Genomic DNA, 27,971 nt, shown 5'->3' on the forward strand with positions numbered 1-27,971 from the left:
GTTTTTAAAAACATACAGCCATGAGGAGCATTTACTTATGTTGTCTCTCTTACCCACACACACATGTACATATACACATATATAGAAGTCAGTGGGAAGATGGAGATCTCAGGAGGAATTTTGGCCTTTGTTATTTTTGAGGCTAAGCAGAAAGTCAGGGACTTATTTTTCCAATAACCACAGAGACAACCTAAAACTGAGGCCTGGCTTCCACGTCCCCTCTCAGTGGTAACTCCCGTCCCTGCTCAAGTGTTCCGCCCTCACCCGCAGTTGTCTTCTCCCTTCAAAGAGCAGGATGCTCGCAGCCATGGCCGAGTTCAGGCTGTCCACACCAGGCACGATGGGGATCAGCAGCCTCCCGCCCCCCGTGCTCTCAGCCAACTGCAGGGACTCCAGGCTCACGCCGCTGGTCTCCCCACCTATCACCACAGCTGCAGGTGCCTCTGTCCAGTCTGAGTCGTAACTCTGGACCTCAAGTTCAGGGAGCCAGCCTTTACTGGCTGCACTTTCTAGATTCTCTTCCTCCTCCTCATACTTGTGAAACTTTAGGGGTCGTCGGTCACATACCCAGCCGTAGTCACTGGCCTTATTAGACATCTGGGCCTGGGCCTGTGTGTAAAGGCCACAGTTGTCAGCCACGTAGACGCGGGTGTCATTGGGCAGGTAGTTGGGCACTGCTTCCCAGTCCACGTTGTTGATGATGGGCACTTGGAAATGTGCGCCCATACCTGCCCGCAGCACTTTGGGTTCCCAGGCATCCACACAGCCTAGAAAATAAAAGGATCCAATTAACATTACAAACCTTCCCAGACATGGGGACTTTGAAGTAAATCAGATTAATTCTGGATCAGGAGATAAAACAAAAAATGTCCTAGTGTGGCCTTCTTGGTGGCTGAGACCTCTGCCTCCCCAGCTATGGCGGTGTCCAGCCAAGGGACTGGAGGATTCATTCCTGCTAGTGCAGAAACAGATTTTATTCATCCCTTCAACATTTACCACACACAGGGAATTCCCTGGTGGTCCAATGGTTAGAACTCGGTGCTTCCACCCCTGGTCGGGGAACTAAGATCCCACAAGCCATGTGGTGAGGTCAAAAACAAAAAACAAAACAAACAAAAGAAACATTTACCACACACGTGCCAGACATTGGACGGGAGATGAGAGAGCCTTAAAGTCCCCAAACTCAAGGAGCTCATGATGGAGTGGGCAGTGGCGTCGGGACGACATTTCAGCAGGTGACTACACTACCAGTAATAACTGATGTAAAAGAAGCATGGACAAGGTAATAGAAAACTCTCGTACGAAGCAGGGCTATCGAAGCAGGAAAAACCACCCGAGAACACAACACTGAGCGGGATCTTGAAGGTTAGGAGGGCTTTGTCAGAATGACCGGGTCAGAGAACAAAGTTACAGAAGTGGGAAGAAAAACTAAGTAAGGTAATTGGGCCAATTACTGAGTGGGGGTGGGATGGGGGTGAGGTGGGAGATGAGACCGGAGGCAGGAAAGAACCAATTTAAAGGAGGCTGGGTATGCCAGACCGAGGAGTTTAGGATTTTATCCAGAAGACAATATAATGACCCTGAAGCAAGTAAAGTAGTGACAAAATCTGGTTTATGTTTTAGAAAGACCCATTTGGCTTCCATGTTGAATCTGGATTGGAGCAAGGAAGATGCTAGAAATGGGGAAATTAGACTGGAGGCAATTATAGTAATCCAGGGAGAACCAAGGCCACAGCCCTTTCTTCCATACACACTTCCTCTCCCTTCCGTGCAGTCGTGCTAAACCCAACCACCTCTATGCATCAGCAGACACCTGGCCTTTCCCACAGGTCGGGAGACAGCAGGACCAGGGCACCACATATCCGCTATCCTCGCTGACTTGTTAGCACGAGTCTCCTCATTCTAAGTTATATTAGAAGTTAGCCTGTCAAACTTCAGGATAGGTTAAGTAGGCAAACCAAGTTTATAAAGGAAAAAAAGACATGCAGAATGTACACTGTTCACATGGATCCCCAACCACAGGAACAAGGCATGGAAAGTGGGCCGTGTGCCAAGAGGTGGCAGGCGGGGCGGGCAGAAGAGGGGCCCAGACTGGAGGGGCGCCATCTAGTCTGACCCCTCCACCGGTGGGGAGCAAGGGACAAGGTGAGACTCCCCCTCATCCTGGTGTCCTCAGCACTGGCCACCACACCAAGTGTTCCTACTCTTTCCCTACCTCTCACACACCATCCACCAGCATCAACGTGGAAACCACACTGCCTGGATTATACAGGTGCATTCCCAGACCACACCTGCTTTCCAAGGTCTCAACAGTGAGGCAGGTGAGTGGGGTACTGATGATGGAACCTCGCACCTCACTCATCCCAGCGGAGAGATGCATCCCAGCGAGGCCTGACAGGGACGAGGAGCTGTCAGGAGCAATTCAGGCGAGTCTCAGCAACGGGACCACTTCAGTTTACACCAAATGGTAGCTTGACTGTTTCTGATGAATGATCCTCTCCCTCCCTGCTCCCCCCGGGTTGTAATAGCCCTTTCAGGCATGTCCCAACTGTTAGGCAAGTCTGTTTGGAACCAAGGCTACTAATTCCCGTTTCTGATGAGAGGAGATAACCAAGTGTTCAAACCAGCATCTGTTTCTTCCCTGACTAATTATAAGTTCTTTAATAACGTAGCAGGTGTCAAAATAACTTTAAAGATAATCAACATGAATGAGTGTGCCAGGCACGGTGCTAAGTACTTGATATTCATCATCTCACTTAATCCTCAGAACAACCTTACCAGGTAGATTCTGTTATGCCCACTTTACAGATGAGGAAATTGACATTCAGAATACTGCTTACACATAGCTACCAGGGGACAAATCCAAGATTCAGATACATACATGTCTGCCCACAGAGCCAGCTCACTTACAAACAGCCACCTAATCCACCCAGTAGCAGGTGCTCTTACCTTTGGTGAGCAACACTTTGCTGCAGCCTGCGCCCGCAGCAGATCGCAGAATTGTCCCCAGGTTCCCAGGGTCGCGGAGATTGTCACAAATCAACAATATGGGCAGTGTGTGGAGAAGCTGAGACTCTGGGTATGTCATCTTGACGTGGTCAGGTTTGGCAAAAATCCCTAAAGAAACAAAAAAGGTGGTTCATTTGTCTGGCATGGGGAGTAATCTGACTTTTCATTTATTTATCATTCTTTGTGTATTCTTAATTATGTACTAGATGAACACATTCTGATCGAGAAATTCAGTGCCCTCCTCTCCCTCATAACTGTTTTCAACTTTGGAGTGTATCCTTTCAGAACCTGTTCCATGCATCTCCCTACATGTATGTCCATCTACCCATATATAAGTGCTTTTTCTTTTACCAAAAAAAAAAAAATCACACTCTATGAAATTATTCTGTAACCTAGTTATTTTTTTTTTTGTTTTTGGGCCTCACTGCCTGGCTTGTGGGATCTTAGTTCCCCGACCAGAGATCAAACCCGGGTCCTTACCAAGGACAACTATAGCTAATAAGAGCACAGTTACTTAGACTGAGTGGAGGACTTTAGTAGTCCAAGTCCCCACCCTATGGGAGAGTTCTGGGCACGGGGGCAAAGATTCCTAGGATTTGCTGGGTTACAGAAACAAGAGACTGTCCCCAGAATTTCCCCTCCCAACTAACAGCTATACAGTGAGCCCACTACAGGGAATATGCATGTACAACTGGTGTGAGAGGCCCTGGCCTCAACATTAGAATCTTGAAGAAAACGCCTTCCCTGCCCCAACGATCCCTTACTATCCAAGAGAAATCTCTATACTCACACATTTGATTCTCGTATCTTGAATGGCAAAAAAAGTATAAAGAGTTTAGTCTTTCCACATTTAGAAAAAAGACTTTCTAAGTGCTAACAGACAGTCTATTAGAATCTTGAGTTGGATTCAATCAAATGAAGACAAGGTTTCCTGTTCAACAGGCTAAACCGGGCGATAAATTGCAGCTTACTGCTCAGACCTGCTTCTAGAATAAGGGGGTCAACAATATATAGGTATTACCACACTGGCAAAGGTTTTGTGAAAATAGAGGGTAAATCTTTTGGTAAACATTTTAATTTTTTTGTTTTTGGCCGTGCCTCGTGGCTTTCGGGATCTTAATTCCCCGGAACCTGGGCCCACAGCAGTGAAAGCACCGAGTCCTAACCATTGGACCACCAGGGAATTCCCAACATTTTCTTAATTTTTAATTGAACACTTAAGGTTGAAGAAGTGACCCCCCCAAAAAAATAAGGTCTGAGGAAGACTGATTATCCCCTAGAGACTATAAAAAAACCACAATACAAATGACAAAAAAATGGCTTGAGTCTCCACTGAAGATACAAGATGCACAGATTTGAGAACTGTATTTTTCTGGGCGTCTTAAGAAAAGGTTAGGCACCGTAATATTTTGAATTTGGTTTAAATAAAATTTGTTGCCCTGAGACAAATATGAACAAATAATCCCAAGTCTCTACTTCTAGAGACACACTGGATAACCACTGACCCATTATTCCTTGTGGTGTTACTAGGTCGGACCAATCCTTGACATCCTCAAATTTCACCTTAATGAGGCTAACACCTTTCAGCTTCTCAATGGGCAGCTCCTTTATGTATTCCAGACGGCTAAAGAAGAAAACTTTGGGCACAGCACCAGCCTTGAGAGCATCTGCAATCAGCCTACGACCTTCCAACAGGATCTTCCCTTGCTTTTCCCGAAACTGCCTGGACTTAACTACTGTCATCACACTGCTGTGGGTGGAAACAAAAAGACGGGTAATTACCAACATCCTCGTTACGGAGACACATCTAGTTCTAACAGACATGAAGAGCTTCGCAGGGAAAGAAACGAACTGTTAGACACTTATCTGCCCTCCATGCGTAATAAAAACCAGTGAGTTGTGCTTCAAGAAGTCCTCCAACGGGAGGAAAGAGGTCAAGGTCTCGTTGTGAGGGGAAAGAGAAACGAGAAAACTCGACAAGCCTCAGGAACACATCACCTCAGCCTTTTGTCTCCAGGGAAAGCCTTATCATAGCGAAGCCCCGACTCTTCCCAGGTGCTGGGGGTCTGGGATGGGGGCACCTGACGCGACTGCTTCAGTCGCTGCTCGCGGGGACTGGCCTCTGCCGCCGCCTTCCGAGGCTCCTTCCCGGGACCGGGCTTTCGTTCCACGACCTGACCTGATGGAAACACCACTTTCACGGGGCTGCGCCGCAGCGCCCGGACCCAGCGCCGCGCATCGAGTTCCCAAGTCCGCACCACCGGCAACAACTGTCGCGTGGCCCAACAGGCGCGCTCCAGCAGCACCGCCATCTTCCCCTGCGCTGTGAGCTGCGTCACGAAGGCGCGCCGGCGGCGATCAGTGACGTCACTACCGCGCCGGCGTCCTCTGTGGGCGGTGCGGCGCTGTACGAGTAACGGCTGGTCATGGCGACTCGTCGGTCTCTGCACTTCGTGTTCAAAGTGGGAAACCGCTTCCAGACGGCGTGTTTCTATCGTGATGTTCTGGGAATGAAGGTGGAGACGGGGCGGAGAGGGGTTGGCGCGCGAGGGGGTAGCGGGAGGCTGAGCCCCACATGGCCGAGGGAGGGGAGAAAAGGGTGTGATGTGGATTTCAGCGGGAACCCGGGTGTCCGACCTTAGCCCCTAGACTTCCCATTAGCTCTGTGGTTTTCAACTTCAGGAAGAGTCGTGAGTCGCGGCTTGGGCTAGATGGACTTTGAAAGGGGGTCACACTTACTAGTGGCCGATTGTGTGCCCACACATGTCCTTTCAGTTAAGTTTATTCACGAATGTTTATTCCTGCCCTTGCGAAGCTTCTAGTCTAGTGGGAAAGGTAGTAAATAAAAAGTTATATATAATACTCCTCCGGTGAACAATGACTCTCTTCTGGTTTGGAGCCTTTCGGTTTAGATATCAGCATTAGTCAGAGTTCTGCTTCTCTTGTTGCTGGTTTGAATGGTCTCTTGGATATTGAGTCTCTGGGTGAGTGCTCCAATTCTTCTCTCCATAGTCCAGATCTAAGTGTGAAGTGAGAACCCATCCTTGTCTCCCAACACCTGGAAGTCGCCTCTCTCCAGCTCTGAGCAGCTGTGATTCTGCAGAGATCACCTGGGTGGCAAGAGCTGGTGGAAGCTATTGGGGAGCTTCCTGATAACCAGGGACTTTAGATGTTGTCAACTGAAACAAAAATGCACAACCTAAAATTTTCGAGTTAAGTTCTTTTTGGGAACCTTACTGAGGACTATAGCCTGGAAGACAGCCTCTCAGATAGCTCTGAGGAACTGCCCCGAAGAGGCAAGGGCGGAGCTAGAATATATATGAGTTTTTTTCTGGGGGGGGAATAAAACCCAAAACCACGTAGTTGAACATCAAAAGATTACTGCTAATCACAAAAACAGACATCTCAAGTTAATGCTTCTTTCTTTTTTTTTAACTTGGGATTTTAAAAAATAAATTTATTTATTTATTTTTGGCTGCATTGGGTCTTCGTTGCTAAGCACGGGCTTTCTCTAGTTGCGGCGAGTGGGGGCTGCTCTTCACTGCGGTGCGCGGGCTTCTCATTGCGGTGGCTTGTCTTGTTGCGGAGCATGGGCTCTAGGCGCGTGGGCTTCAGTAGTTGTGGCTTGGGGGTTCTAGGGTGCAGGCTCAGTAGTTGTGGCGCATGGGTAAATTGCTTCACGGCACGTGGGATCTTCCCGGTCCAGGAAGTGGTCCCCTGCATCGGCAGGCGGATTCTTAACGACTGCACCACCAGGGTAGTCCCAGAAGATGGGTTCTGGATTCATTGAAATTATTCCTTAGATATGCATCTTAAATATCTAGGGCCAGCATCCAAAGCATGGAATGCTTCTTGTTTTTCTCCATCCTGAATTCCCTTCAAGGTGCACTGTTGGTGGGCCACTGCAGTAGCTGATGCCCTGGTCCTTGTAGAAATGGAGTTGCAGGCGACATTCTTTGTTTACAGTGTGCAAGAGTGTGATTTAATGTAGAGACACCGCAGGAGACATGGAGTGCAAAGGGAGTTACCTGAATTCATCAGTCATTTAAAAAACATCACCCGCTTCATGGTTCTGTGTTGGGCTTTGGTGACAAAGATGAAAATAACCCTGGTATCTGTCCTCAATTAAAGCTCCTGGCTTGGAATGGGGGTGGGAATTGTACATTGCTGATGGTAACGGTACTTGAAATTTGATGATAGAAAACCACAGAGCTCTCTCTTAATGTGTTTCCTCATTGATAAAAGGGTGGTTGTAAAGATTAAACACATTATTATATGTGTAGTATTTGACACATGGTATGTATTATGTAAGTGTTAGCTACCATTATTATAAAAGTACAACAGTAGGAGAGCTTTAACTCTAACCTGGTCCACAGGAAATAATTCATGGAGACCTTGTACTTGAGGTGAGCTCTAAAGATAGGTGGGATATCCATAGACGTAGATTAGAGGGAGGAGTATACTAGAAAAACTGAACAGCCAATGCAAAGTTAAGATATGTTTGGGAAGCACCACTAGTTTTATGTGCCTTTAGTTTTTTGGGGTTTTTTGTTGCTGTTGTTGGCTGCTCCACACGGCTTATGGGATCTTAGTTCCCTGACCAGAGATCGAACCCCAGCCCTCGCAGTGAGAGCGCGGGGTCCTAACCACTGGACTGCCAGGGAAGTCCCTGATAGTATCTTGAATGATATGCTAAGGAATTTGGATTTGATGTCATAAAAAGTGGGGAGCTCTCTTACATCTTAGAGCAGGGCAGTGGTGTGATCAGAGCTGTGCTTTAGGGACTTAATTTTATGGTGGTATTAAGGAAAGAGATCAATAAGATGATTTCTGATAAATAGTCTGTGAGAGATGTGATGGGAGCTTGAACTGGAGCAGTAGCTGTGGGACTCAAAAAGGAAAACAGAAACTGACACATTGAGAGCCTACTGTGTAGTAGGTTCTGTGTCAAATGCTTTAATAAATTATCTATTTTCACAACATATTAGGAGACTCAGATCCTAATAATGTTGTTCTCAGAGTTACACAGCTACTAAGTGAAGGCCACACTTTTTTCACTACACAGTACTGCTTCCCCATCTAAATATAATAGATTTTACAACTTTGTTTGGTTGCCTGACCCTTGGTATCAAGCCGATCTTTCTTACCTCTACTACTTCCAACCTGGGAAAGATATACAGCTCGTTATCTTTTGTCTGTTTTACACAGAAAGCTTACAAATAATAATGTCTGTGTTTTCACATTTTAGTTTGTGCTAAATATGCTGTGTGTACTACTAGGACAACTTTGCCATTAATTCTCATTCCCTTACCAGATTCTTCGGCATGAGGAATTTGAGGAAGGCTGCAGAGCTGCCTGTAATGGGTATGACCCCTTGTTTCTTAACATCTTCTTTAGTCTCTGAATACCCCTGAAGAACAGAAAGCAGTTTCTCAAAGCGAGTAGAAGGCAGTAGAATAAATTAAGGAGGCAATAAATTAGGGAGGCAGCTTCAGGGTCACAAATGAGTATATGCTGTGGATGAAGCAGTGTCTTATGGAGTATCTCTTAAGCTTAGTAACCATGGCAAGCTGAGAAATTCCAAGGCCTGATGGGAATTGCTTGCTTGACAGGTAGGCAAAAAATGAATTAAGGTCAGGTGGGACGGCTGTCCCTATAGGATTCAGCTCCCTACTTTAAAGAAAAGGTAAACGAATCTTTCCCTCAAGTAAGTGCCAGACAAATGGTCTTTTGAGCCTTTGGTGATGGGGCCCATGAGTGCTGTGCACTGCCGCTCTTAGCACTGGCTGAGGTCATCTCATCCTTATGGGTACTTGGAGGACCAGAAGGGACTGCTCACCTCTTTGTCCCAATAGTTATTTGGGGGCAGCCTGATGCAGATTTTGTCTGTGGCCACTGGGTTCATTTTTTTTTTTCATTTTTCTAGGCCTTATGATGGAAAATGGAGTAAAACAATGGTGGGATTTGGACCTGAGGATGATCATTTTGTTGCAGAACTGACTTACAATTACGGCATTGGCAACTACAAGCTTGGCAATGACTTCATGGTAAATATCATTTTGTTCTAGCAGATTTTTGGCTGTACCTTTTAGAGAGGTCACTGATACGGCTGTAGATAACAATGACTACTGATTGATGGCTTTGGGGTGCAGTTTGGTGATTAGTTTTTTGATATTTTCTATTTAAAAAAGAACAAAACCAAGAAACCTGCTTGGGCCCCTGTCTCCTAGCTGGCTCAGGATGAAATGTGTTCTCCTACCACTTAGGAATCAAGCTCAAGACTTAGAGACAGGTTTGAAGGAGACAAGACTCCCCTGGGGGAATGACTGAATCTCGGGAGGTGGAAGGGCCAGAGTCAGTGGTTCGTCAGATCCTCATCACCATCCAGGGAGATATTTTCTCTCTAGTGGACAGTTGTGATTGGGGTGAGCGATTGCAGTCAATCCTAGTCAGAGAAAAATCTGAGAAGGTTTTAAGGATAGAGAGAAGGTGTCATTGCATGCACTGCATTCGTTAATGCATTCAAGAATTCAAGTGACCGTGCACCTGTCATTTGCTGAGCAGTTACTGTGTGCGAGAGGGAATGCCACTGGGCCCAAATACATAGCAAGAGAGGAGTAACTGATTCTTACCCAGAATCTACTGAGCAACTCTACCTCATGCTAGATGTTATTTTGCTCATTTGATCTCAGTATTCCTGTTAACTCATGTTAAAATAACGGTACCTAGATGGAAGTTTGTAGGACCATATATATATATATATATATATATATATATATAAAAAGTGTTTTGTAAATGGAAAGGACTGCTCAGATATAACATATTAATACACTTCTCTTTCTCACTCTCCATGCCTCTCACTAATTTATTCATTTAACAGATATTTATTGTGACTTGCTCTATGCCATGTACCTTGTTAGGTCCTGGGGATACCATTTAGAGCATGTTCCCTGGCCTAAGCAGTTTCCTGTCTGATGGGGGAAACAGGTAAAGAGACAACAAGAATACCGTGTGATAAGTTCTAAGATAGGGATAAGAACAGGGGAATGTGGGAACACACAGGAGGAATTTCCAGCCTGTGCTCAGACAGATGAGAGTTCAGGAACGGCTTCCCAGAAGTGACGTCTGAGCAGGGTGAGGGGGGCAGGGTGGGAGGGTGAGATGGCTGTCCTCAGCATGTGCACAGGCCTGGAGGTGAGAGGGAGCACGGCGCTAAGAGAACTGTGAGTGACTCACTCTGGCTGGAGCTTAGTGTGTGAAGAAGGGAGTGGGTAGAGTTGAGGCTGGAGGAGTGAGCAGGGGCCACATCATATCAGGACATTCAGACTTTATTCTGAAAGCAGAGTGGAGCCACTTTTAAGCAGGGGAATGACGCAGTATTTGCCCTGTACAAGAATCCGTGGCTAGAGCAGGGAGGTTGGGTTGGCAGGGAGCAGGACTGGAAGTGAGGCCACCAGCACACAGGATACACAGCAACCTGCAGTTCCGTAACTAACAAACGCGGCAGTAGTGGGGGAGGGAGGGAGAGGATGGATTTGAGAGATGTCAGAGGTAGAGTTCATAGGATTTGGTGATTGAGTGTATATGAGGGTCTCTGTGTTTCTCCTTATCTTTCTTTTCTTTACTCTCCAAATTTAAATCAGGGAGGAAAAAAAAGAGCAAAACCATCTTGGTGCCATAAACGTTTAATCGGCTCAGGTCAAATGTTGATCAGTGGGCCTGCAGGTACTAGAAGCCATGTAGGTGGAGAACAGCTTGGTGGCTCCACTGTGGGTCTTCCCAGGAGACTTTGGTAGTAAGAGAGCCTTGATGAAAGGTGCCTTCTGTGCTGCTCCTCAGTTCATGGAACACAAAGAAAAACAGGTTAAATAGAACTCCCATATGTATAAAGAACCCCTGTATAGTGAAAAGAAGAGGAAGTCTCTTAAACATTGAAAAAGATGTTCAACTTCCGAGCTGCCATTTGTCATCTATCAGATTGGCAAAAATCAAAAGGTGTGATAACACACTGTGAGGAAGGGTGTGGGAAAACTGCCACACTCATGCATTACTAATAAGAGTATGAAGTGGTACAGCCTCAAGTTTGGCAGTATCAAAATAATTAGTGCCTTTACCCTTTGACCTTGCAGTTTCACTTCTAGGAGTTCAGTTTATGCATATGTTAACAAATATGTGAAATGACCTGTGTATTAAATTATTTATTATTGAGTGCCTGCTATGTGCCAGGCACTGTTCCACGAACTTCGGATAAGTGGTGAACAAAACAGACAGAAATCTGTGCCTGGTAGGGGAGGGGGCCCAGGGCCTGACAGACAACAAATAATAAATTTCAATGAGGCTTCCCTGGTGGTGCAGTGGTTGGGAGTCCGCCTGCCGTTGCAGGGGACACGAGTTCGTGCCCCGGTCCGGGAGGATCCCACATGCCATGGAGTGGCTGGGCCCGTGAGCCACGGCCGCTGAACCTGCGCGTCTGGAGCCTATGCTCCGCAACGGGAGAGGCCACAACAGTGAGAGGCCCGCATACAGCAAAAAATAAAATAAAATAAAAAAATAAATTTCAATGAATGAATAAATAAATAATACAATATAATGTAATATATGTTATTGAATATTTTAAAGGTGATTATTGTAATGGGGTAAGAACAGAACAGGATAAGGGGGGTTGGGAGTATGGGGCAAATGACCAGTTTTATTTATTTATTTATTTTTTGCAGTACGCGGGCCTCTCACTGTTGTGGCCTCTCCCATTGTGGAGCACAGGCTCCGGACTCGCAGGCTCAGCAGCCATGGCTCACGGGCCTAGCCGCTCCGCGGCATGTGGGATCTTCCCAGACCGGGGCACGAACCCGTGTCCCCTGCATCAGCAGGCGGACTCTCAACCACTGCGCCACCAGGGAAGCCCCCAGTTTTAATTTTAAGTGGGGCGTTGAGAGCAGGTTTCTGTGAGGAGGTGACATCTGAGCAAAGTCTCGGAGATAAGGGAGTTAGCCGTGTGGATATCTCAGGGAAGAGCATTTCAGCTAGGAAACAGCCAGTGCAAAAGCCCTCAGACAGCGCCTGGCACGTTTTAGAAAACATGAGGAGGCCAGCATGGCTGGAATAGAGCCAGGGGAGAGGGGGAGGAGAGGGGCTCAGAAATGACATGGGTCAGATTGTCTTGGCCCTTTCAGGCCATCGTAAGCCATCCCTGAGTGGAATGAAGAGCCATCAAGGGTTTTAAGCAGAGGAACAAGAGCATGGGGTTGCCGTCCTGAGATAGACTGTAGGGTGGGTTTCAGGAAGTTTACTTCAGCTGCAGAGTGGGTGATGGATTGACAAGACTGGAGGCAGAGAGAGGCTGATCTGCAGTCCAGGCTAGAAACGAGGCCGGGCACATCGGAAGGCATAGTGCGCATTCTTAGGCATTTTGATTAATTTAAATAAAGAATGTCTCGATAGTTGGTTTATGTATTTTGGTTTAAAAAGCAAAATTAAAAAGAGAACATTTTAAATAAGTAGCTGGCGAGCCAAGGGTAAGTTCAAGATTTCTCTGACCAGATTTCGAAAGTGAGGAGAGATTATCTTTGGTATTAAATGAATCAACTTTCTCTGGCATTTGTGTTTCTGTCCTACAATTCACAAAGTTTGGAATCTTTGTGGGAGAAAAATGTCCAAAACCTACTTCAAAATTACTAGCAGAAAATTTTGAATGCCAATTAAATCTTAGGTGATATGATGTAAAGGCAGTGGTGTTTTGCTTCATCATCTTCTATAAAAGATCTGTTGTGATTACGCACTTGGGTGATACTGTTGTTTGCCATAGGGTATCACGCTCGCTTCTAGCCAGGCTGTCAGCAACGCCAGGAAGCTGGAGTGGCCACTCAGTGAAGTGGCAGAAGGTGTTTTTGAAACCAAAGCTCCAGGAGGATATAAGTTCTATTTGCAGAACCGCAGTCCACCTCAGTCAGGTAATTATCCCCACACTGACAAAAGCCCTCTGTCTAAAGGCTTCTGATGGAAGGAGAGAGGGAGCTCAACTTCTGTCTCCTGTGGAGTCTTTCTATATTGACATGACCCATCTTTCCCAAGCCAGTGTTGTTATTTGTCCTCTAAGAAATTATATTCTCATATCAGAATTTGAGTGCATCACTCTAGGGGTTCTGGACTGGTTCTATCTATTTTACTGGTAATGTATCTGTTTAGGATACTTTCAGCTGCAGATATTAGGTACCCAACTGTAGCTTGAACGGTAAGAAAATGTTTTAGTTCACAGAGCAGGCATTCTCTGGGTAGGAAAGACTTCAGGGTTAGTTGATTCAGCAGCTCAGCAATGGCATCAAGAACCCAAATCTTCTCTCTCTGCATCCTCTTGTCCTCAAGGGTCTGCTTCTCCCCCTCAGGGTTGTAGGGTGGCTGCCAGTAGCAGTTGGGGCTACCTGCCTCCACATTCTCATCTGGTAGGAGGAAGAGAAACTGACTTCCTGTGGCTCTTTTTTAAGGGCATAGCAAAACTTTCCTAGAATCTTCCAGCAACTTCCTGGTCAGAATTGATTCCCATGGCTGCTCCTGAACCAATCGCTGGCAGGCAAGAGAAATAGGATTATCCTTAGACCGGTTAGTCGTATCCTGCAGCTAAGGTCAGTTTCCCAGACTACAGTGCTGGCTCTTGGTCAGTGTGGGTGAATGAAGTGAGGAGCCCACCGCCCTGACTGCCGCAGTGAGTGGGAGAGAAACTGCATGACGTTTCACGTACGAGGCATCCTCGTCACACATGTATTTAATTCCTGCAAATTCTGCTACCTGCTCTGCCAAGAGAAAAACAAAAGCAAGAAAAGGGAAAAAAAAAATACTGGTGAATAGCAAGGGCACTTCTGCCTGTCATTCAGTCAGTGAACACAGGCCCCTAAGTGCACCTGAGGTGAAGACATTCTCTTTCCCCGCTGGTCTGCCTCAAGTCCCCAAGGCCCCTCATACTGAGCCTGACAGTTGTGTTTATTGCTACTTGCTTTTCTTTCTTTTTTTTTTTTTAATATTTATTTATTTATTATTTATTTGGCTGCGTTGGGTCTTAGTTGTGGCAGGCAGGCTTCTCTCTAGTTGTGGCGCATGGGCTGTAGGGCGCGGCGGGCTTTGTAGTTGCCCCGCAGCAAGTGGGATCTTAGTTCCTTGACCAGGGATCGAACCCTCATCCCCTGCATTGGAAGGCAGTAGGGAAGTCCCTACTGCTACTTGCTTTTCATCTGGAGCTCAGCAAAAGAAAGAGCGATGTTCCAGTGTGGGAGGTTAGGCTGGTACTGTGGGACGTACTGAGAGATGGTATTTCTGAACTTCACTGGTAATGTAAGGGATTCCTATGAGTATTTTTATTGATAGGTGATAGGTGTTTTATATACTAACTTTGAAACTTAACTCCTGCCACTCATTCCATTATACATTTTTTCCCTAGTCTTAATGATGTTTCAGTACATAAAATAGTACAGGGCCTGACAATCATAAGGTTTTTTTTTTTTTCTTTGCTTTCTAGATTTGGTTTTTATATTCCAAAGATATCAATTTAGGGTATTGACATTAAAATTCAAATATTTTCTAATGACATCATCTTGAGTACCTCCAAGTAACTTGAAAAGTTTTCCATAGAATCTTTTTTTTTTTTTGCGGTACACAGTCCTCTCACTGTTGTGGCCTCTCCCGTTGCGGAGCACAGGGTCCGGATGCGCAGGCTCAGCGGCCATGGCTCACAGGCCCAGCCGCTCCGCGGCATGTGGGATCTTCCCCGACCGGGGCACGAACCCGTGTCCCCTGCATCGGCAGGCAGACTCTCAACCACTGCGCCACCAGGGAAGCCCCATAGAATTTTCTTTTTTGGTTACTATTTTTTTCTTTTTTTTTTTTTCAGTACGCGGGCCTCTCACTGCTGCGGCCTCTCCCGTTGCAGAACACAGGCTCCGGGCGCGCAGGCCCAGCGGCCGTGGCTCACGGGCCCAGCCGCTCTGCGGCACGTGGGATCCTCCCGGACCGGGGCACGAACCCATGTCCCTTGCATCGGCAGGCAGACTCTCAACCACTGCGCCACCAGGGAAGCACTGGTCACTATTTGTTTTTTGAATTTTATTTATTTTTTATACAGCAGGTTCTTTTTAGTTATCCATTTTATACATATTAGTGTATATATGTCAATCCCAATCTCCCAATTCATGACACCACCACCACCTTCCGCCACTTTCTCCCACTGGAGTCCATACGTTTGTTCTCTACATCTGTGTCTCAATTTCTGCCCTGCAAACCGGTACCATTTTTCTAGGTTCCACATATATGCATTAATAAACGATATTTGTTTTTCTCTTTCTGACTTACTTCACTCTGTATGACAGTCGCTAGATTCATCATAAGATGTTTTTGTTCTTTGGAATGATAATACCTTTGGGGCATTAATTTCTGGTTGGTGATATAGTCAAATCTATAAGTCTAGCCTGGTGTCCGTACTTCTTTGAATGAATCACTCCTGTGTAGTTTCACCCACTATGACTGTTCCTGCCCCTACCTCCCTTCAGGGTCAGAATCACCTGGAATTTGTTGATGTCTCAGTGAATGGGGAAAACTAAAACAGTCTGCCAGGTAGAGGCACCTGTGAGAAACACCTTGCTTTAGCCATGGTATTGCTTGTCTAGAAAACGGGACTAAGGCAGTGAAAACTGAAGGAAAATGCACTGAATTTATCCTAGTCAGATACAGACTTGGAACAGCTCTTCAAAAAGTCACTTTACAAACTCCTTAAAGAAAAATTTTAGTATAATATCTAAAAAGACTATCCAAAAAGACTTTTAAGATACTCCTCAAACAACTTATGTCTCAGAAGCTGGAGTTTCTTCTTATGCTTCAACTAAACAATATATTGCAACAGACAGGATACAGAAGCAGATGTAAGAATCCAGCTATCTTCTACTAATCCAGACCTTAAAGAGATTCACAAAAACGTTAAAATGATGCTGTTCTTGTCATTGCTTGTTTTGGAAAACACAAGTTATTTTTCACACAAAAAATGTAATATTCTTATTATTTTTAAATGAATTAATATGGAAATTTAAAAAGTCACTTTACAATATAAAAGTTTCCAATAATGATAAGTGTTTTAATATAACTTTTATTCTTTTTACAAAAAATAGATTTTTTTCCCCTAGACACACAGATATGCAAAAATAAGGAAGAAGAAAACATAACCACCGTTAACATTTTACTTATTTTATTTATTTGGTTGCACTGGGTCTTAGTTGCAGCATGCATGTGGGATCTAGTTCCCTGACCAGGGATCGAACCCAGGCCCCCTGCATTGGGAACATAGAGTCTTATCCACTGCACCACCAGGGTAGTCCCTGTTAACATTTTAGAGTATATCTTTCCAATCTTTTATCAAAAGAAATAAATATATAATTAAATATATATGGGATTCCATTGTGTGACATTGTAGGAAGAGAACCAGTTGTCTGTTGTTAGATATTCATGTTGTCTCTGGTGTTTCGTTGTTATGAGCAACACTGTGATGAATGTCTTTGTGACAAAAGGCCTTCATACATCCGCAGTCACTTCTTTAATTGCTGAAAATGGGATTGCTCTTTCAAAAGCAGTGGAGGGTTTTTAGATACATTTTGTCAAATTGTTGCTCAGAAATGTACTAATTTACACTCTGCCATTATTACATGATTGTGGGTTTTTCCCCCTGTACTATAACAGTTAACACTGTGAACTTTTAAAATTATTTGCTAATTAGATAACAAAATGTTTTATTTGAATTTATTTATTTATTTATTTATTTTTGGTGTGTTGGGTCTTCGTTTCTGTGTGAGAGCTTTCTCTAGTTGTGGCGAGTGGGGGCCACTCTTCATCGCGGTGCACGGGCCTCTCACTGTCGTGGCCTCTCTTGCTGCAGAGCACAGGCTCCAGACGCGCAGGCTCAGTAGTTGTGGCTCACAGGCCTACTTGCTCCGCGGCATGTGGGGTCTTCCCAGACCAGGACTCGAACCCATTTTCCCTGCATTGGCAGCCGGATTCTCAACCACTGCGCCACCAGGGAAGCCCCTTATTTGAATTCTAATTTCTTTGTGAGGTCAAACATGCATTCATATGTTCATTGACTGTTCCAGTTCCTCCTTTTGTGGATTACTGCTTCGTGCCTTTTGCTTATTTTTCCAGGACGTGCATCTTTTTCCTATGATGTTTAAAGGTGATTTAAATATTTTTAACATATTTAAATATTTTAATATTTAAATATTTTAAACATATAAAATATATATGTTGTTAAAAAATGTTTCCTACTTTGTTTTATTCTTTAATTTTGATAGTAATTCTTTTTTTGATTGTTGTCTAGGGGTTTTCCATTTCATGTAATTAACCTAGAACATTTTTTTCTTCATGGTTTTTCTATCTTTAGTGTCAGATTAAAAAAGATCTTTCTGGGCTTCCCTGGTGGCACAGTGGTTAAGAATCCACCTGCCAATGCAGGGGACACAGGTTCAAGTCCTGGTCTGGGAAGATCCCACATGCCGCGGAGCAACTAAGCCCGTGTGCCACAACTACTGAGCCTGCGCTCTAGAGCCTGCGAGCCACAGCTACTGAGCCTGTGCGCCACAGCTACTGAAGCCCTCACACCTAGAGCCTGTGCTCCACAACAGGAGAAGCCACCGCAGTGAGAAGCCCGTGCACCGCAACAAAGAGTAGCCCCCGCTCACCACAGCTAGAGAAAGCCTGCACACAGCAGCAAACACCCAACGCAGCCAAAATAAATTAATGATAGGTAAAATGAATATTTTAAAAATCTTATTTATAAAAAAAAGTCTTTCTCCACCCCAAAATTGTTTAAATAATCACCCATTTCTAGTATTTTCATGGTTTCAGTCTTTAAACTTAATCCTTTAACTCATTAGGAATGTATTTTGCCATTTAGTTTAAAGGTGTAGCTTCTTCCCACCAAATAAGAAGCCAGTTATCTTTTTTTTTTTTTAATTATTTATTTATTTTTGGCTGCGTTGGGTCTTTGTTGCTGTGCGTGGGCTTTCTCTAATTGCGGCGAGCGGGGGCTGCTCTTCATTGCGGTGCGCGGGCTTCTCATTGTGGTGGCTTCTCTTGTTGCGGAGCACGGGCTTTAGGCATGCAGGCTTCAGTAGTTGTGGCACGTAGGCTCAGTAGTTGTGGTGCATGGGCTTAGTTGCTCTGCGGAAGCCAGTTATCTTAATGCCATTTATCTTTATTGAATAATCTGCCCTTTCACACTGACTTAAAATCCCTTTCTTGTAAACTAAATTCTTATATATACTTGAGCCTGTTTGGGTCCTTCTGTTCCATTCCTTTGCACTGCCCTGTTCATTCCTGCTGTTTCGTTACCCTACAGATCCTGTATTAAAAGTAACTCTAGCAGTGTCTGATCTTCAGAAGTCCTTGAACTACTGGTCTAATCTACTGGGAATGAAAATTTATGAAAAAGATGAAAAGAAGCAGAGGGCTTTGCTGGGCTATGCTGATAACCAGGTGAGCAATCTTGGAGAGAAATAATTGTTACTATGAGTTTGGCTTATAAATGAAGTTAACATGAAGGTTATTCTCATAGTTTCTTCATAGTAATTCAATATTTAGGACAGAAAGAAGAAAATTAAAATTGCTGGTAAGCTCACCACCCAGATATTACCTTTGTTTATATTGGGGGAATGTGTCCTTTCAGGAGTGGATTTGCTGAGTCAGAAGAGATGTAGGCAAGATTTAATGCTGTAATGATAATCTATTTTTTTTTCTCTTAATAACTTAGCATTTGAGCATGATTTAGTCCTTTTACTTTGAGCCAGAAGGTCTACTCCTAGGAATTTATTTTACAAACGTACTTATCCTACACGTGCACAAAGAAGTATGTACAAGGTTATCTGCTGCGGCATTGTTTGTAATAGCAAAATATAAGAAATAACCTAAATGCCCTGTGGATTCAAGCAATAGTTCAACCATTTATGGTTCATCCATAGAATGGATTAGTAAGCAGCCATCAAAAAGAATGAGGCGAGTCTCTATGTGCTGAGATGGTAACATTAATTGGAGAAAAACAAGGGACAGAATAGTGCATAAATTATGCTACCATTTGTGTAAAAAAGAAAAAAAGGATATATGCCTGTGGATGCCTGCTGACTGGTTGCCTCTGGGGTGAGAGTAAGAGGGAGACTGAGAATTTACTTTATTCCTTTAGCCCTGTTTGAATTTTTTTCTTTTACCACGTAACGTGTTCCGAAAAATAAACCCGCTTTCTCATGTCTTTTCAGTGCAAGCTGGAGCTACAGGGCATCCAAGGGGCAGTTGTTCATGCAACAGCTTTTGGACGAATTGCCTTTTCTTGCCCCCAGAAAGAGGTAATGTTTGGTACCAGGTCTTTTGTTTAAGCTCTGTGACTAGCTAGTTCAAACAGCTAGGAAACTTGACCCTCTGTTCTCTAGGTTCATGTTGATTGTGGCTTTGGTATCAAGTTCAGCAGTTGTCTCAAGAGCAGCTGAGATATAAAATCAAACAAGAGGTGCCCGAGTCTTCTGGTTGATCTGAGATTCCTCTGGGGCTTTCGAGGACCACAGCCCAAGAGTGGTGTGGGACCCCTTGCTCACTTTGCTTTTTTGTTTTCCTCAAGTTGTCAGACTTAGAAGATTTGATGAAAAGGGAGAACCAGAAGATTCTGACTCCCCTGGTGAGTCTGGACACTCCAGGGAAAGCAACAGTGCAAGTTATCATTTTGGCCGACCCTGTAAGTATTACCTAGGAACAGGACAGGCTGCACCAGGGCTTTCTTCTGAGGTGTCTTTTTGCCAAATTTCTTTTCTCTCTTGGTGTAGGATGGACATGAAATTTGCTTTGTGGGGGATGAAGCATTTCGAGAACTCTCTAAGATGGATCCAGAGGGAAGCAAATTATTGGATGACGTGAGTCTCTTTTCTAAATTTATCTCACCTTCAGCTCAAGGGGGTGCTGTTAAGTGTGTATGAAGAAGGACCCAAGCATCAGGGCCAGTTCTTACTTTCAGAACTGTGTCCTTTTGAGGTGACTTTTTGAGCCAGAGGCTTGTATCAACTTCATTGCCACCTATGTGACTCTTATCTGGGTGCAGTATGTGTGCCTTCCCTCCACCTCGGGCTGCCTTGGAGAACCACTGCTGCTAAATACATCACTGTTCTGCTCGGTGATCGGAAGTGCCCCGACGCCACCCCCTCTCACTACCTTAGCCCCTTGGTCATCTCTCCTCCACTCTACAGCATCGTTCTCTTCCTTCCTAGCAAATTGTTCTCATAAGCATACAAACTAACTCTAGTATCTTCTAAAAATCTTTTATTGACCCCATATCCCTTCTCCAGATTTGTTTTAAAAATCTCCCTACACGCCGTTTCTACTTCTTACCTCCCATTCACACTTCACTCTGTTCCGCATTGGCTCCTGTCACGCAGTGAGACGCTCGCATTGACGTCATCGGTGACCTCCTCTTGCCAAATCCAGTGACTGTTTTTCTGTCCTCATCAAACACAATCTTTTAGCGGCACGCAGTGTTGTACCCCAGCTTCTAGCACATACCTCATATGTAGCTGGAACTCAGTGAATACTCTGCTGCTGCTGCTGAAAGGAATGAATCAATCTGTCCTGGTTCTGTTGCTTAGGATCTATGTGACTGACCTTAAGAAATTTACTTCAAGTCTCTAAACTGTAGTTTTTTATCCAAAAATTTGAGGAAATAAGATTATCCACCTCATAGGATTGTTGTGTTGTTTATAGATTTTGGCAAACTGCTGACATAATAATGGACACTCAGTTGTTGTTCATTAAAGCTGGAAATGTACAAAAAATATAGCATTTACAAATTTTACCATAAAGGAAAATAGAATCTCAGGCAACCTCTTAGTTGACAAATTGGCTAGATTGTTCTTGCTCTTTCATATCACTGACCAATTTCCTCCTCTTTTTTTTTTAAATATTTATTTACTTATTTACTTATTTATTTGGTTGTGCGGGTCTTAGTTGCAGCAGGCGGTATCCTTAGTTGTGGCCCGCAGCCTCCTTAGTTGCGTTGTGGCCTGTGGGCTGCTTAGTTGCAGTACGTGGGCTCCTTAGTTGTGGCATGCGTGTGGGATCTAGTTCCCTGACCAGGAATCGAACCTGGGCCCCCTGCATTGGGAGCACGGGAGTCTTATCCACTGCGTCACTAGGGAAATCCCCAACTTCCTCCTCTTTTGAGCTCTCTTCTCCCTTGATGTTGGGGATCCTGCCATCTTCCTATCTCTCTGACAGCTTCCCCTCAGCCACAGGCATCTTTGTCTGTGACTGATCCTGAAATGATTTTGCCCACGGTCCCACTTTGGCTGTCTTTTACTCTCTCATTATACATTCTTTCTCTTCTCTGAGTAGAAGTTACCTGTTACTGTGGTCATCTCTGCGCAGAGCTTCAGCCATCATCCATTCTCAACTTCCTAACTTCTAGTTCCCACTCCCCACTAAGCTCTAAATGAGCATTTTTCATTGTTGTTACTGCGGTAAAATATACATAGAATTTAAGTGTACAGAAATTTTAGTGTCCACTTTGATGAGTTTTGACACTTACATATACTCGTATAACCACTACTCAAAATATAGTACATGCCAGAATTCTTTTTTCTTTGCTGAGTGGTATTCAATTTTATGAATATAACAATTTGCTTATCCATTCTTCCAATGGTGGACATTGAAGTTTTTTCCAGATTTTTATCTATTTTAAGGAAGACTGCTCTGAACATTCTCACGTAACTCTTCTTGTGGACATGTGTTTCATTTCTCTTGGGTAAATACCTGGGAGGGGAATTGCTTTTACTTTCTAAGAAACTGCCAAACAGTTGTCCAAAGTGATTGAACTGCTTTACACTATTGGCCATGTATGTATAGAAGAGTTCCAGCTGCTCTGCGTCCTCACCAACATTTGTGTGTTGTCTTTTGTCCGTTTCTTTCTGTAACAGATTTTATTTTTAATATTTCATGATTTAAAATTCCATATATACACAAAAGAGTAAAATCCCTATGTGACTGTCACCAGTCAACTCTGCCATAATTTTTCATCATTCCTTTCCACCCCACTTGTTTTTTTGGCAGTGGGGATATTTGTTGGAGAATTTTAAGGCAAATTTCAGACATCATGTCATTTCAACCCTAAATACTTAAGTATTTTACACATTTTAAGATGATTTGAAAAGTGAAAATTACAACATTGTAAAGGAACTATACTCCAATAAAAATAAGTTTTTAAAAAAAGCAAAAATTAAGGAATTTTCTTATATACAATATTGATATAATCACACTTAAAAATCAACAATATATCCTGTTTTTTTTTTTTTTTTACAGCTAACACTGTTATATTGCCTCCTTATATCAACCTCTTATTTATTTATTTGACTGCATTGGGTCTTCATTGCGGTGCGTGGGCTTCACATCACAGTGGCTTCTCTTGTTGCGGAGCATGGGTTCTAGGCGTGCGGGCTCAGTAGTTGTGGCTCGTGGGCTCTGTGCGGGCTTCTCATTGCTGTGGCTTGTCTTGCTGCGGAGCACGGGCTCTAGTCACATGGGCTCATTAGTTGTGGTGCACGGGTTTAATTGCTCCACGGCATGTGGGATCTTCCTGGACCAGGGATCCAACCCGTGTCCCCTGCATTGGCAGGTGGGTTGTTTTTTTTTTTAACATCTTTATTGGAGTATAATTGCTTTACATATATCCCATATCTCCTCCCTCTCGCATCTCCCTCCCACCCCTCTAGGTGGACACAAAGCACCGAGCTGATCTCCCTGTGCTATGCGGCTGCTTCCCACTAGCTATCTATTTTACATTTGGTAGTGTATATATGCCATGCCACTCTCTCACTTTGTCCCAGCTTACCCTTCCCCCTCCCCATGTCCTCAAGTCCATTCTCTATGTCTGCATCTTTATTCCTGTCCTGCCCCTAGGTTCTTCAGAACCCTTTTTTTTTAGAATCCATATATATGTGTTAGCATACAGTATTTGTTTTTCTCTTTCTGACTTACTTCACTCTGTATGACAGTCTGTAGGTCCATCCACCTCACTACAGATAACTCAATTTCATTTCTTTTTATGGCTGAGTAATATTCCATTGTATATATGTGCCATATCTTCTTTATCCATTCATCTGTTAATGGACACTTAGCTTGCTTCCATGTCCTGACTATTGTAAATAGAGCTGCAATGAACATTGTGGTACATGACTCTTTTTGAGTTATGGTTTTCTCAGGGTATATGCCCAGTAGTGGGATTACTGGGTTGTATAGTAGTTCCATTTTTAGTTTTTTGAGAAACCTCCATACTGTTCTCCATAGTGGCTGTATCAATTTATATTCCCACCAACAGTGCAGGAGGGTTCCCTTTTCTCCACACCCTCTCCAGCATTTATTGTTAGTAGATTTTTTTGATGATGGCCATTCTGACCGGTGTGAGGTGATACCTCATTGTAGTTTTGATTTGCATTTCTCTAATGATTAGTGATGTTGAGCATCCTTTCATGTGTTTGTTGTCAATCTGTATATCTTCTTTGGAGAAATGTCTTTTTAGGTCTTCTGCCCATTTTTGGATTGGGTTGTTTGTTTTTTTGATATTGAGCTGCATGAGCTGCTTGTATATTTTGGAGATTAATCCTTTGTCCATTGCTTTGTTTGCAAATATTTTCTCCCATTCTGAGGGTTGTCTTTTGGTCTTGTTTATGGTTTCCTTTGCTGTGCAAAAGCTTTTACCTTTCATTAGGTCCCATTTGTTTATTTTTGTTTTTATTTCCATTTCTCAAGGAGGTGGGTCAAAAAGGATCTTGCTGTGATTTATGTCATAGAGTGTTCTGCCTGTGTTTTTTTCTAAGAGTTTTATAGTGTCTGGCCTTACATTTAGGTCTTTAATCCATTTTGAGTTTATTTTTGTGTATGGTGTTAGGGAGTGTTCTAATTTCATTCTTTTACATGTAGCTGTCCAGTTTTCCCAGCACCACTTATTGAAGAGGCTGTCTTTTCTCCATTGTATATTCTTGCCTCCTTTATTAAAGATAAGGTGCGTGGGTTTATCTCTGGGCTTTCTATCCTGTTCCATTGATCTATGTTTCTGTTTTTGTGTGAGTACCATACTGTCTTGATTACTGTAGCTTTGTAGTATAGTCTGAAGTCAGAGAGCCTGATTCCTCCAGCTCTGTTTTTCTTTCTCAAGATTGCTTTGGCTATTCAGGGTCTTTTGTGTTTCCATACAAACTGTGAAATTTTTTGTTCTAGCTCTGTGAAAAATGCCATTGGTAGTTTGATAGGGATTGCATTGAATCTGTAGATTGCTTTGAGTAGTATAGTCTATTTTCACAATGTTGATTCTTCCAATCCGAGAACATGGTATGTCTCCATCTGTTTGTATCATCTTTAATTTCTTTCATCAGTGTCTTATAGTTTTCTGCATACAGGTCTTTTGTCTCCTTAGGTAGGTCTATTCCTAGGTATTTTATTCCTTTTGTAAGCAGGCGGATTCTTAACCACTGCACCATCAGGGAACTCCCAACAGTATATCCTTAATGTCACCTAAAATTCAGTTCTTATTAAAATTTCCCTGACCACCTAAAAAATGGTTTTATACAGTTGGTTTGCCCTGTGTATTTTCTTTTGTTTCTTTACTGCCCTATGTATTTTTTATTTAGCTTTAATATAATTGGACTATATCAATACAGAATAATTTATCTGATCCATTGAGTTTCATGACAAACTAATTGGAAGACACACCACTGATCTATTTTACATTTTAGCCATTCTCTAACCTCTAAATATAAATTTATTTTCACTCTCTGTGTCTTTGCTCACATTATTTTATTCTCCTAGAATGTCCCTTCTCTCATTTGAATATTTGCTTATATTTCAAGGCCCATTTAAATTCCCGTTTTAAAATTTTTTGACTGTTTTTCTCTTTCTTGTTGTTGTGTTAGAGTTCTGGATACGAGTCATTTGTTAGATAATCTGCAAATGCAAGTACTTTCCCCATTCAATGGCTTGACTATTTTCTTAATGTAGGCTTTTGAAGAACAGACATTTCTCTAAGTCCAGTTTATCAACTTTTTCTTTTATGCTTAATGCTTTTTTTGTCAGACTAGTGTTATAGCCAGAGAAACTTTTTACCTGGATAGACCATGGACATTTCAACTCCACATGCCTATAACTTAATTTATCCTACTTCAAATCCAGTCTTCATTAGTATAATAGAAAAATAAAAATTACTATTTATTAAGCATCTCCTATACTGACATGTTCTTAAGTGCCTTATGTATATTCTGCAACTCTTACCATAATCTACAAGGTGGATAGCATTCCCTTTTCAGATGAAGAAACTGAGGCTCAAAAGAGTAAGTCACCCAATATTATACATTCAGTAAGTGGCAGGCAAGGGCTCAAACTGAGGTCTTTCAAGTTTCAAAGCCAGTTCTTTTTTTCTTCTATACTCTGCTCCCGCCCCTGAATAGCACTATATATTTGTTATCACAATCGTTTAAGCTAGAATCCTCAGAGCCAGTTTTTCTTTTAACATGCTTTTTATTTTAGAATAGTTTTAGATTTACAAACAGAGCCGTTTTTGAATACTGTTTCTCCTCACTCCTACATTCTATTAGCAATTAGTCACCAAGAACTGTGAGTTCTACCTCTGAAATCCTTTGTCTATCTACTTCCCTTTTGAAAAAGCTCTCATTTTCACCTGCAATACTGCAAAAGCCTCCTCCCACCTTCCAGTCAATCCCTGTTGTTAGCACTAGCTCTCAAAGCATCAATCCAATAATTTAAAAAATGGTTTAGGGGCTTCCCTGGTGGCTCAGTAGTTAAGAATCCACCTGCCAGTGCAGGGGACACGCGTTCGAGCCCTGGGTCCGGGAAGATCCCACGTGCCGGGGAGCAACTAAGCCCATGCACTACAACTACTGAGCCTGCACTCTGCAGCCCACAAGCCACAACTGCTGAGCCCATGTGCCACAACTACTGAGCCCGTGCGCCACAACTGCTGAGCCCATGTGCCACAACTACTGAAGCCCGTGTGCTTAGAGCTCGTGCTCCGCAATGAGAAGCCGGCGCACCGCAACGAAGAGTAGCCCCCGCTCACCACAACTAGAGAAAGCCCCTGCGCAGCAATGAAGACCCAGAGCAGCCTAAATAAGTAAATAAATAAAATTTTTTAAAAAGAGACTTCAATTTTAAGCTGGGCTCCCCTGCCTTCCCTGCCCACAAGCCCCTTTCTATGACCTCAACCTCATGGAATGATAGGGTAAAAGGACTCTGGCGGAACCAAAACATATTGTTATTAACAAGGCTTCTTTTTTAATTAAGAGGTTCCAAACCAAACAGTACCAACATCAGCGGAATGGTGTGGGAGGAGGCGTGGAAAAAGGAAATCATTCCAGGCTTATTGCTAAGATGTCAAAATAGCTTTTCACATTTGGTCTCATCATTAGACTGAGTCTCCTGAGCACTAAAGATTCTTGAGAGCCCACCCAGACTCTTAGAATGACAGCACTTTCTGTTCCAAAGAGCCCACAGCGGGGTGTGCTTGGCCTGCTCTCCAGGCAGCGTCAGCTACACTTTCCGGCTGCAGGCTCTGCCCTTTACTCTGCAAAATGAGAACTAACAAGCGATTGCTTGATACCCATCAGCATCCTCTGTCAAAGTAAACACAAGACTCTATATTGAATGAACATTTTTTCTTCTTTTTTTAGTTAATTAATTAATTAATTTTTTGGCTGCGTTGGGTGTTCGTTGCTGTGCCCGGGCTTTCTCTAGTTGCAGTGAGCGGGGGCTACTCTTCGTTGCGGTGCGTGGGCTTCTCATTGCGGTGGCTTCTCCTGTTGCAGAGCAGACTCTAGGCACATAGGCTTCAGTAGTTGTGGCATGTAGGCTCTAGAGGGCAGGCTCAGTAGTTGTAGCGCATGGGCTTATTTGCTCCGCGGCATGTGGGATCTTCCCGGGCCAGGGCTCGAACCCATGTTCCCTGCGTTAGCAGGCGGATTCTTAACCACTGTGCCATAGAAGTCCCTGAACATCTTTTAATTGTTAATTTGATTGTGGGCAGTGCAGTGAGGTACGAAGTAGACTATGTGTTTTATTTTATGGATTGAGAATAAATAAATATTCCAATTCTGTTTCTATAGGCAATGGCAAAAGATAAAAGTGATGAATGGTTTGCTGCACAAAATAAACCAAAGGCTTCAGGTTAACGGAAGACATCACGTGGAACAAGCATTAGTGATTCCTGTCGAACACCTGTGAGGCCTGATGTGTGCATTATGTGACAAATGTTCTCACAACTTGGTGGTTTCCTGTATAGGCAGAGAGGCTGGGTGGTGAAGATGTGTGTATTTTTATCTTTGAGAGCTCTGATATATTTTAGAGAGAAAATCCTATCATTATCAGTCCATCTAGAGAAGAGCTCTTGCTGTCATCTGTGCCATCCCTGGAAGGGTACATTTTTTGTGTAACTGTATTACATTAGTAATCAGTTCTTCTGCAGCCTGGGACAGCTGTATTAAACAGGACCTTTGGTTGGGAATGGAGGGAATTTTGATAAGTGTGTAGATTTAATGAGAACAAATAAACCCAAATCAATTGCTTACAGCAGGAGTACTTCCAGTACCTGGTGACAGTATGCTGTTCTAATGTCTTAACTCTAGTAGGCCTTGACCAATAAAAACTTTTAAAGAAATTTTGTGTCTTGAACCAAAAGACTTGGTTAACGTTCCCACATTTTTTGCTTTAAATTTTTGAGTAGCCAGAGAAAACAGACAAAAGGATCTAATGTATTATGTTGCTACACGCCTGGCTCTGCGCTAGTTTCTCTCTCTCCCTCTCTCTCTCTCTCTATTTTTTTCTTTTAATCCTCGTAAGAAGAGACCATGTTAGATTTCTTAGTGATGGATTAGATGATTTCTTCAGCATGAAAAACTTTTTTTTAATAT

At 43.4% G+C, this 27,971-nt stretch overlaps 2 protein-coding genes across 9 annotated transcripts; one reads left to right on the top strand and one right to left on the bottom strand.

The window, feature by feature from the left end:
* Positions 1–222: 222 nt before the first annotated feature.
* MRM3 (mitochondrial rRNA methyltransferase 3) lies at positions 223–4,752 on the bottom strand. Its single transcript, XM_065896382.1, has 3 exons — positions 4,515–4,752; positions 2,950–3,117; positions 223–767 (listed from the first exon to the last, which is right to left on the bottom strand). Exons 1-3 carry the CDS (start codon positions 4,750–4,752, stop codon positions 223–225), a joined length of 951 nt encoding a protein of 316 aa, XP_065752454.1.
* Positions 4,753–5,430: 678 nt separating this feature from the next.
* Positions 5,431–27,962, top strand: GLOD4 (glyoxalase domain containing 4). 8 transcript variants are annotated; one of them, XR_010656779.1, is made up of 10 exons: positions 5,436–5,525; positions 8,324–8,373; positions 8,936–9,056; positions 12,812–12,956; positions 18,371–18,507; positions 19,281–19,367; positions 19,637–19,750; positions 19,839–19,925; positions 27,168–27,652; positions 27,740–27,839. XR_010656779.1 is itself a non-coding variant. In XM_065896384.1 (9 exons), exons 1-9 carry the CDS (start codon positions 5,436–5,438, stop codon positions 27,231–27,233), a joined length of 897 nt encoding a protein of 298 aa, XP_065752456.1. In that variant the 5' UTR covers positions 5,431–5,435; the 3' UTR covers positions 27,234–27,962. The 8 variants fall into 8 exon arrangements, 7 of the variants coding, with proteins under 7 accessions (XP_065752456.1, XP_065752458.1, XP_065752459.1 ...); XM_065896384.1 differs by having other exon boundaries at positions 5,431–5,525; positions 27,168–27,962; XM_065896386.1 differs by lacking the exon at positions 27,740–27,839 and having other exon boundaries at positions 19,893–19,925; positions 27,168–27,233.
* Positions 27,963–27,971: the final 9 nt, after the last annotated feature.

Source organism: Phocoena phocoena, chromosome 19, assembly GCF_963924675.1.
Source record: "Phocoena phocoena chromosome 19, mPhoPho1.1, whole genome shotgun sequence".
Taxonomy (NCBI): domain Eukaryota; kingdom Metazoa; phylum Chordata; class Mammalia; order Artiodactyla; family Phocoenidae; genus Phocoena; species Phocoena phocoena.